Source organism: Saccostrea echinata, unplaced genomic scaffold (genome assembly GCF_033153115.1).
Source record: "Saccostrea echinata isolate AGI-Se365-2 ecotype Australia unplaced genomic scaffold, CSIRO_AGI_Sech_v1 ptg000029l, whole genome shotgun sequence".
NCBI classification, from domain to species: Eukaryota; Metazoa; Mollusca; class Bivalvia; order Ostreida; family Ostreidae; genus Saccostrea; species Saccostrea echinata.
Genome location: NW_026889778.1, coordinates 29,967,797 through 29,978,981, shown reverse-complemented (window position 1 = coordinate 29,978,981; position 11,185 = coordinate 29,967,797). Strand labels below are relative to the sequence as shown.

General features: G+C 35.2%; 1 protein-coding gene across 2 annotated transcripts in view; it reads left to right on the top strand.

Annotated features, from left to right (window-relative positions):
- LOC133195799 (LEM protein 2-like) overlaps nt 1-11,185 on the top strand; it is a 92,744-nt gene that overhangs the window by 64,795 nt on the left and 16,764 nt on the right. The window contains exons 1-3 of one of the 2 annotated variants that reach the window (XM_061331746.1): nt 273-330; nt 4,670-4,755; nt 5,481-5,570. In XM_061331746.1, the coding sequence (XP_061187730.1) occupies nt 4,674-4,755; nt 5,481-5,570 (172 nt within the window). In that variant the 5' untranslated portion in view covers nt 273-330; nt 4,670-4,673. Of the gene's footprint in view, nt 1-272; nt 331-4,669; nt 4,756-5,480; nt 5,571-11,185 lie in introns of those variants that run through there. The other variant, XM_061331747.1, reaches the window with a different exon arrangement.

The following is an 11,185-nucleotide window of genomic DNA, read 5'->3' as shown; positions in this document are numbered from 1 at the left end:
ACGTAGGATACCTTTGCCTTTGGAGAAACTACTTTTACCATGAGCTAACCTGTAACCAAAGCGTTCAAGGAACTATTCGTTGGTGCAATATATTTTACCACCTATTAAAAACACGTCTAAATTGCTTGCAAAATAAAAGAATAAGACTTAATTAAATAAGTTAATAAATGATTATAATTATTTGTAGCGGAATGTACTGATTCTTTTACTTATTAGTATGTTAGGAGTTAATACACCTCCACTTGTTTAATTTTTCCCGCCATTTTAATTCGAAAACGAAACTACTATAATAGTTGCCGAGTTGGAAAAAACTACAAAATAACCAGAAAGGTAAAAAAGGTTAAAATCCTTTTTAAACGTTTGTTTAGTATTGGAAGAAAAGGAGTATTTTAATTTCTGCCAATTGAAGTGTAAGGTAGTTGGTAGGTCATAGAGAATATGGGAATTTATTTTGTCAGACAGTGCTTGGTTGGAAATAGCAGACACAGAGACATAAATTCGCAAACTCAGCCTTTAAGTGATTAACAGGTCTATTTGCAAAAATATGTTCAAATGACATCTCTGCATTTATTTCCTTGATCCACTGCCAAACGTGCCTTTGCATTCTTCAGCTTTCTTCTATTCTAGCCTTTTCTAGGCACATAGTCAGGTCCAGTCCAAAGACTATTTCTACCTACGTAGTTATTAATAGCTACGTTCGATGTTCTCCTTATAGAAACATCGAACAGCGCTTCAAAAGTTTCCTTGACTTCTAGTTTGATTGCAGTATAAGGAAAAAATTTACATCCACTGTTTTTAACTATTGACGTATCGTACATATAAAGAGTAGACAGGCATCATGAAAAACTTCACCATTGTTACACAGTATGAGTTATGAAGTACAGACTTTCTCAATCCCGCGCTTCTGTCATTTCTCAACCACGTGTTCCGAAGTTTTGATGTAAAGTCAGGAAAAAAAATGTACTCGGATATTATTGGATGCGCGGGCAGACAAATTTTTTTGATAATATTATAATTTGGATTTGTTACAAATAGAAGCAGCGAATCCGACGAACTATGCGTATGTTGCAAATTGGTATGGCCTTAGTCAAATGTGGGTAATGTTGCAGGGGTCGAAATTAATGGGAAATACTCGCTAAATGCAAATTAAAAACAGAAATTGCGAGTTAAAAGCGACCTGTGGTCACCAAGCTTTGTGAGTTAAAAAAAAAAGTCTTTTTTTTAGTTTATTCCAGGTATGTGCATTGCCTCATACCTGAGACTACCATTTTTGGGGGGTCGGGCTAGTTATTTTATGCACAGAAGTAGCCCCTCGGGCTAATAAAAATTAAAATTACCCATGTAATACATGAAAAGCATTACAGGTATTTTATTCCCTTTTTTTTGCTATCAAATTCTCAATCAATAAAAAATTTCCAGGTAGTATGTTCCTATAGTTCGTAAATCTCCATAATCTTATCCATTTTGCAGTTCTACCTGACTTATTTACTTCCAAAAACAATCATTTTTTCCTAATCCGAATTTCCTAGTCCATTCCTTCATCTATGGTAAATTCATGTAGATATCCCATTTAATTATTTACGATCACTTAATCAACTAGAGAAAAAGTCTTATGTGATTTTCAAAAAATATATTTCAAGAGTATTTAATGATTTAAGATGAAAAAAAAATATGAAAGATAATTTATTTTTAAATTATTTTTTTTCATTTTCAATCATAATTGATTCATATACGATTCAATTTTTCTATTGAGAATTAAACTTTAAATTTTAAAAAAGAATGACTTTAAGACCCTGACTTTTTCAATGATGAACTATTTTTCTTTCATTGTTAATTACTTTTTCCCTTACATTTGAGCTAGTAACTTTTTACTTGGGGCTACTAAACTGTGAGCTACTGTATCCGGTCAGATTTCACCTTGTATAAAATGACCTTAATACTCACAAGGTGTAAATAAGTTTTCTGTTAAATCATTCAAATAATCCCTATGTTAATTACTATGAGAAAAAAATGCTAGTGAAAGTTCAATATTTCTAGTAAATAAAAATTCCACTAGCTAAAATTTGCTAGTGGTCAAAAAAGTTAATTTCGATCCCTGTGTTGTAAGGCCAGCGTTTTTTTTAGCTCCTCTGAGCCAAGATCTCAAAGAGCTAATGCTATGGCCATTTGTGCGGTGCATGTAAACTTTTTAGAATATGGGCCATAGCTCAGGAACCACTTGGCCAATTATTGTCAAATTTGTCACAGGGTATCCTTGGCCCAAGGGCTCCCATTATACGAAAACTAGGGTTGTGACCCTTAAACAAGGGGAGATAATTAGGAAAATAGAAACAAAAGTACTGGTTGCTAAAAAATCTTCTCAAGAACCACTGGGCAGATTATCACCGAACTTACACAAAAGGATGAGGATATGGTGTAGATTAAAAATTGTTCAAGGCATCATCCTGGGGCAAAAGGGCATGGTCTCAAGGTCACTTTAAAGTTGACCAAAAATTACATTTTATTAAAATATTGATATTTTGCTTACTATAAGGACTAGGATCATCAAATCTTGTCAGTTGATGCATCTAAGGACCTCATATCATGTTGACTCAAAAGTAGGTCACGGTGACATACTTTTTGAATTTTGTGGCCATTCTTTTTCAAAATGATTTAGAGCAATATTTTGAACAATTTAAGGCCTATGATCATCAAACTTTGTCAGTTGATGCATCTTGGATTGTCAGAGTACGCCAATTAAAAAATAGGTCACCTTGACCTACTTTTGAAATTTTATGGCTAATCTTTTTCAAAACATTTAAGGTCATGAATTCAAATAATGAGAAGTTTAGAATCATTAAATCTAATAAGATGGTGAATCTTGGGGCCATAAAACATATTAATAAAAAGTAGGTCACAGTGACCTACTTTTTGAACTTTGCAGGCATTGAATTTCAAAGCATTTTAGAGGCATATTTTGGATATTTTAAGGCTTATGATCATTAAACTTTGTAAGTTGATGCATCTTGAGTTCTCGAAAAACATAAGTGAAAAGTAGGTCACTGTAACCTACTTTTGAAATTTTATGGCTATATTGAAATAGTTTGGGTACTATTTGGCTTAGAATCATCAAACTTTGTCAGCTGATGTATCTTGGGTCATCAGAGTAGGTCGACTGAAAAGAAGGTCACCGTGGCCTACTTTTCAATTTATATGGCTATAATTAAATATTTTGGGTACAAACTTTGTCAGTTGATGCATCTTTGGTCCTGGAGTAAGTTGACTGAAATTACAGAGACCTACTTTTGAAAATTTTTTTTTTTGGCTTTAATTAAATATTTCAGGTACTAATTCGCTTAGAATCATCAAACTTTGTCAGTTAATGCATCTTGGGTCATCAGAGTATGACAACTGAAAAGTAGGTCACAGTGACCTACTTTTGAAATTTTATGGCTATATTTAAATATTTTCGGGTACTATTTGGCTTAGAATCATCAAACTTTGTCAGTTGATGCATCTTGAGTCCATGGAGTACGTCTACTGAAAAGTAGGTCACCGTGACCTACTTTTTCAATTTATATGGCTATAATTAAATATTTTAAGTACTGATTGGCTTAGAATCATCAAACTTTGTCAGTTGATGCATCTTGAGTCGTCTGAGTAAGTTGACTGAAAAGTAGGTCACCATGACATATTCTTGAAATTTTATGGCTTTATTTACCGGTAAATATTTCAGGCACTGATTGGCTTAGAATCATCAAACTTAGTTAGTTGATGCATCTTGGGTCCTCAGAGAATGACAACTAATAAGTAGGTCACCATGACCTACTCTCAAGTACTAATTGGCTTAGAATCACATCAGACAGAGGCATTGCACTTCGGTCAGGTCCATTGGTCTAATGTCTTTCGCATAGACTGGCTTAGGATGCCAAATTTTACATTTTCTAGGAGAGATTTTTGAGAAAGTCCATCCCTACCTAGACAAAAGTACCTAAATATTGCATATATTAATGCACAATTCCAGAACATTAGTTTGAGACCAAACACAACAGCTGTATCATTAATTTACTTAAAAAAAAAAGCAGAACAACAGACTTGTCGAAATTTTTAAATCATTGTTAGACATTTGGTCTGACAAAGTCAAATGTTCTGTCGGACCAGTCAAAGTTTTCTTAGACCAGATACATGTACCTTATTTTGATGCTGTGAAAGTGATATGAATAACAGCACCAAAATGCCCTGGATTATTTTCAACAGCCTTCAATCTTACAAGTTTCCTTCCTTGAGATAGAAAGTCTTTAATAAAAGACAAAAATGACATGTTTTATGACTTTGCTTAACAAATTTAATTGACTATAGTCAACACGCCGCGTACATGGCCATTTTTTCTGTGTTTGTGACCTTCAGCTGCACATCCCGATCCTGACCTTTATTATATTTGCATCACGCTTGATTTTTTCAAATGGTAATCTAGACCGACGTTTTCTTCAAAGTTGTCGGTCCAGACAAATTTTTACCAGCCTTGCCGACAGGACCGACAGATTTCGACAAGTCTGTAACAAATTGAATTACTTTGACCATGTTTGGCCCTTTTTACTTTTTCAAAGTGCTATTCCACAGTGAATACAATTTTTATATACTATTGAATTTTTGCTGTTAAAATGACTTATTTTACTTTCATTGAAATCAGCATTATGGAGGAGATTCAGACTTTGACAGATAAGGAATTGGTAGATGAACTACGAAAGCTTGGAGCAAATCCTGGTCCAATTATTTGTGAGTACATATACGAAATACAGTACAAACTGCTGTAGTGGTCACTAATGATGGGACATCGGTTAATTTTCATAATCGATCAGAGGTGGTTATTGCTTCCGATGCGATTTTACCGATTATAATTGGATTTCATAGTTTTGTATATAAAAAGCAGACTATTACAATCATTTCATATTATTTCTTTAACATGAATATATAAAATATATAATATATTATTTTCTTTGTTTATTTGCTTCTTTTACACTTTCTATATAATCATCTCTGCTTCGTGCTAGTTGACTAGTATCAGATGCAGAGGCCATTTTCTTTCATTAAGAAGAAATAAATTTTAAACCAGAAATGGATAATTCTGGAATGTATTGTATTAGAAATATGTTTCCGATGATCGATTATGAAAAATTATAATCAATCATCAGAATAGTTAGCATATTGACGTCAACAACGGATGTTTACTTATAATCGGTACAACACTAGTGCGGTCACCTATATTAGGCAGTCACTCCTTGTATACAGCCACTGTTTTTCCTACCAATGCAAAATCCTATATAATTTCTTTTAACACCAAGTAACTTTTATCAATCAACCCAAAGTACGCTGAATAACTTAGACCATCATAAGAAAATTTTGATTGGAAAAGTTCACTTGAGTCTTTGGCTCAGATGCGCTAAAAAAAAGGGGGGGGGGAGTAGGTATTGGATTTATGAGTATGTTTTCTATTTCTATAGCTTCAACAAGAAGTGTGTATGAGAAGAGATTGCTGAAACTGAGGAGTGGAGGAAGTTTGATCACAAAACAAAGCTCTCGAAAACATTATTGTAAGTCGGTTTTACTTCAGAGAAAACTGGAAAAGCCTTAAAGATATTTTTATATGCCTGTCTTAAGACGGGACATTTAAGGAATCATTGTCTAGTTAGTAGAGTATGCCAGGGCATCAACGATAGTTGGAAATGTGGGATAATTTGCATAACAGGCAAAGCCCGTTATGCATAAATTATCCCACATTTCAAACTATCATTGATGTCCCTGGCATACTCTACTAACTAGACAGTGATTCCTTATATTTCCATTTCATTGTGAAATAAAATTGTAAACTTAGATTTTAAAAATGTAGATTAATAGATTTAAATTACACAAGGCCTCACATGTCAATTTCAATCAATTTCCCCGCCCACTGACGTCAAACACAAAGACAGCCACACGAGAATTACATGCATATTAGGCCTTCTTAGCTCCTGACCTTTCACTTGGCGAAATTTGCATAAGTGTTTCACAAACATCTCTTGTTTATTTTCACACAAGAAAAACGTTACAGTTGTTCCAGATGAATTTTTAGGTCACCTGAGTCACTCAGGTGACCTATTGCTATCCGTTTTTGTCCGTCGGCGTGCGTCGTGTGATGTGCGTTAACATTTGAACATTTTTAGCTTCTTCTCTAAAACCGCTCAGTCAATTTCAACCAAATTTGGCATATAGCATCTATGGGTGAAGGGGAACAAAAATTGTGAATTTCATGGTCCCTGCCCCCCTGGGGCCTGAGGGGTGGGGCTAAAACCACCAAAATTAATGCAATCTTTAAAAATCTTCTTCTTTACTCCTGGACATCAAGCAGTCAAACTGTTGGCATCATTGTAATGAGCATTGAGTCCTCTACCAAAATTGTGAAATTCATGGCCCCAGGGTCAGGGGTTCTGGTGCTAGGGTGGGGCTATATTGATCATATAGTGAATGTGCATTATTTCTTTGAAAATCTTCTTCTCTGCTCCTGGGTATTAAATAAACTAACTAAGTATATAGTTATGATGAGTAAGAGTGCCTCTTCCAAAATTGTGAAATTCATGGCCCCAGGGTCTGGGATTCTGGTGTTAGGGCAGGGCTCTATTGATTATATAGTGAAAATGCATTAATTCTTTGAAAATCTTCTTCTCTGCTCCTGGGTATTAAATAAACTAACTAAGTATATAGTTATGATGAGTAAGAGTGCCTCTTCCAAAATTGTGAAATTCATGGCCCCAGGGTCTGGGATTCTGGTGTTAGGGCAGGGCTCTATTGATTATATAGTGAAAATGCATTAATTCTTTGAAAATCTTCTTCTCTGCTCCTGGGTATTAAATAAACTAACTAAGTATATAGTTATGATGAGTAAGAGTGCCTCTTCCAAAATTGTGAAATTCATGGCCCCAGGGGCAGGGGTTCTGGTGTAAGGGTGGGGCTTTATTGATTATATAGTGAAAATGCATTAATTCATTGAAAATCTTCTTCTCTGCTCCTGGGTATTAAATTCAGAAACTAAGTACATAGTTAGGATGAACAAGAATGCCTCTTCCAAAATTGTGAATTTCATGGCCCCAGGGGCAGGGTTTCTGGTGTTAGGGCGGGGCTCTATCGACTATATAGTGAAAATGCATTAATTCTTTGAAAATCTTCTCCTCTGCTCCTGGGCATTAAGGTGATAAACTAAGTACATAGTTATGATGAGGAGGTGGGCCTCTTCCAGAATTGTGAAAGCCATGGCCCCTGGGTCAGGGGTTCTGGTGTTAGGGCAGGGCTCTATTGATTATATAGTGAAAATGCTTTAATTCTTTGAAAATCTTCTTCTCTGCTCCTGGGTTTTATTTAAACAAACTAAGTATATAGTTATGATGAGTAAGAGTGCCTCTTCCAAAATTGTGAATTTCATGACCCCAGGGTGAGGGGTTCTGGTGTTAGGGTGGGGCTCTATTGATTATATAGTGAAAATGCATTGATTCTTTGAAAATCTTCTCCTCTGCTCCTGGGCATTAAGGTGATAAACTAAGTACATAGTTATGATGAGGAGGTGGGCCTCTTCCAGAATTGTGAAAGCCATGGCCCCTGGGTCAGGGGTTCTGGTGTTAGGGCAGGGCTCTATTGATTATATAGTGAAAATGCTTTAAGGATACACCAAAGGTTTCCAAATGCCAGAAATTAATTTGCATGTAATTCTTTCATTATCAAAGATAACATAATAAAAGTATATATCATTTGAAAGCTTGTTAAATTTACTATTTAATTATCCTAATTTAAACTTTAATTAATACCTTATTTAAAAATTATTGAAATATTAATGTAAATTTTAGTGCATAAATATTTTATAAATCAACTTTTTTGTATTTAACCTATCAAAGTGGTCATTTTACCTCAAGGTAGATTAAAGATTGAACTTAAAAACCGTACAGGTAAACTTCGTTATCTCGACATCGACGGGACCATCCGAAAATGTCGAGATATCCGAGGTGTCGAGATATCAGAGTTGAGACTTGACGTCCAAGATTTCACTGCATAACCAAACACATACACGTGTATAAACTTATTATACGTACATGACTTCAATATAGACTGTAGGTCAACTTATTTCAGTAATCCATCTATTTTTATTAAAAATCTAAGAAATTATTTTTAAAAATTTTATTTATGAAACCTGTTCTTTCTCTTTATCGAAATCGTTCTAAATTTTTGTAGTTTTCCATTCAGCATTCGCGTGTTACTTGCTTTTTTGTCAGAACAGGATACGAAATGCGCTCTATAAACTTCGAACCGAACCGTATAAACATGATAAAGTCGACATCCGAGATACGAAAACATATGAAGTGCGTAATTATTTTTTTCTTATTTCATTCAGGAAGAATGTGCATTAATATTAATTTTTTAAGAGATTTGTGTATCTAAACTAACGTAGTGATATCACAGATGCATGAATTACGGATGATTCGGTTAATCGTGTCGTAAATCGGATTATTTCCTGTTGAATGCATTTTAACTACGAAATATTATTAGAACATCGTTTAATTCTTTAGTTTGAATTTATTCAATATGTTTATTATTCTTTGTAATTTAGTTATCTTTTTCAGTTTTAAAAGTTATGTTAGGTTTCGACATAAATAAACACCTGTAAATTTAAGCAGAATCGTGCAGATTTATCAGTGATATTACCCAAGCTGAACATTAAGCAATTAACGTCTCAAAGACGCCGAGGGGGGCTTTGGATTCACCTACAAACACAGTCTATAGAATTAATTAAGCAGCGTGCAGTCAAAACATGGGTGTGAAAGGTGTAAATTTTTGACGACGTCGAGATACCCGGAGCTGTCCGTGCGTGACGAGCGACCCTATCTGACAAACAGTTAGGTTCAGTGGAGCAGAAAATTGCCGATGTCGACATATACCAGGTAAATTTTGCTCTTGGGACTGTGAATATACGTCGAGATAACCAGGGTTGTCGAGATTACCGAGGTCGACATATCAGGGTTTTTGCAAATCATTTATATAGTAAATACTGCCGGGACCGCGGACGGACGTCGACATATCCCTGGTTGTCGACATATCCGAAGTCGAGATACCGAAGTTTACCTGTATCTCAGATTGTCGATAAATCTTCTTATTCAAAAGTTACAGCCATTTGCCCTTCAATGTTACCAATTTATTAGCCTAATTTAACATTTCCCTCAATAATTCCAAAACTAAGCTTGATATCAAAAATCTGAGATACGGTTTTGTGAACACACATTTGATAAGCAACCCATCCAATTTTCAGAGAAATTGGTCAATAAATAAGGGAGCTGAATCCTTTGACATAATACCACAAACTGTCTGATCTTACTTTACAGTAGAGGGCAAAAACCCATTACACAACAAAATCTGCCAAAGCTAGGAATATATGACACCTTGGAGATTCAGCTTTGGATACCTGTCACTTAGCCACATTTCCTATGCATATTCACAAGAATGGGAGGTTCTTTTCTGTATTTAGATGCTTTTAATTAAGTAAAATAGGTCCAATTCTGAATCAGAAAGATTTCCCGGCAAAATGGCAAGAGCTAAGCTCCACCTCCTATTTTATGGTCATCAGTGATCTGTTAGATCTTTTTCTCTAAATTTAGAGTCCCTGTAGTTTAATTACTGATAACCTCTGTGTGGCTAGTGAAGAATTCCCCAAGTGGTCACAGTGATTTATTGCGTTGTTCATGAGCAGGCAGTCACAGATCAAATCAGAAGCTTCAATAACGGAACATTCACATGTGGTAGTGTTTATGTTTCATTATTGTTAAATAATTAGAAAACCATTTCATAATTACCAAGAATTTTACATGCATTATAAAGCAGTGATTAACTTCTTTTTCTTAGCCAAAAATCTCAAAATTGTTGAAAATCTTGAAAAAAGCCTTTGGTGTATCCTTAATTCTTTGAAAATCTTTTTCTCTGCTCCTGGGTTTTATTTAAACAAACTAAGTATATAGTTATGATGAGTAAGAGTGCCTCTTCCAAAATTGTGAATTTCATGGCCCCAGGGTGAGGGGTTCTGGTGTTAGGGTGGGGCTCTATTGATTATATAGTGAAAATGCATTGATTCTTTGAAAATCTTCTTCTCTGCTATTGGAGACTATTTAAACAAACTAAGTGCATGGTTATGATGCATAAGGATGCCTTTTCCAAAATTGTGAATTTCATGGCCCCAGGGTCAGGGGTTCTGGTGTTAGGGCGGGGCTCTATTGATTATATAGTGAAAATGCATTGATTCTTTGAAAATCTTCTTCTCTGCTACTGGAGATTATTTAATCAAACTAAGTGCATGATTATGATAGACAAGGATGCCTCTTCCAAAATTTTTAAATATATCGCCTCAGTTTTTGGGGTTCTTGAGGGGGGGGGGGGGGGGGGGGCTCTATTGATTATATAGTGAAAAAGCATTAATTCTATTAATTAATCATTAATTAATCCTGTTGGCTCCTTAGTGTTGAGCTGATAAATAAATTGCTTAGCTATGATGAAAATGGGAGCTTCGAACAGAATTTTTAAATCTTGTGGTCCTAGGGTCAAGGGTTCTGGCATAAAGGGGGGGGGGGGGGCTTTTGATAATATAGTGGAAAAGTGTTAATTCTTTGAAGTCCATAGTAATGATGATGAGGGTAACTCTTCCAAATTTGTAAATTTCTTGACCCTTGGTCTTGGGTTCTGGTGTTAGGGTAAGGCTTTGTTGAATCTGTAGTGAAAATGCATTGTACCTGTGAAATTCTTCTCTGCTTCTGGGCATATCGGAAGCAAACTGAGTAAAAGTTTAAATGATATGAGTAAGCGTATTTCTACCAGATTTTTAAACATCTGGACCATTCGTCTAAGCATTCTGGTCCTGGGCAGGGCTCTATTAATTTGTATTCTACTGAGAGAAGTTACTCCCCTTTTCCGTTCACCTTTGATAATTAATCACTGTAAATAATGTATTTGAAAGGTTAATAGTATACACCTATTTACTGGCTATGAGGACAATAGCAAGTTTATCGTCCCCCAAGACAGCAACTATTTCCCGAGGCGCAGCCGAGGGAAACAGTTGCTGTCGAGGGGGACGATAAACTTGCTATTGTCCGAATAGTCAGTAAATAGGTGTTTTATTATACCGAAGCCGACTTTACTTGTGTTA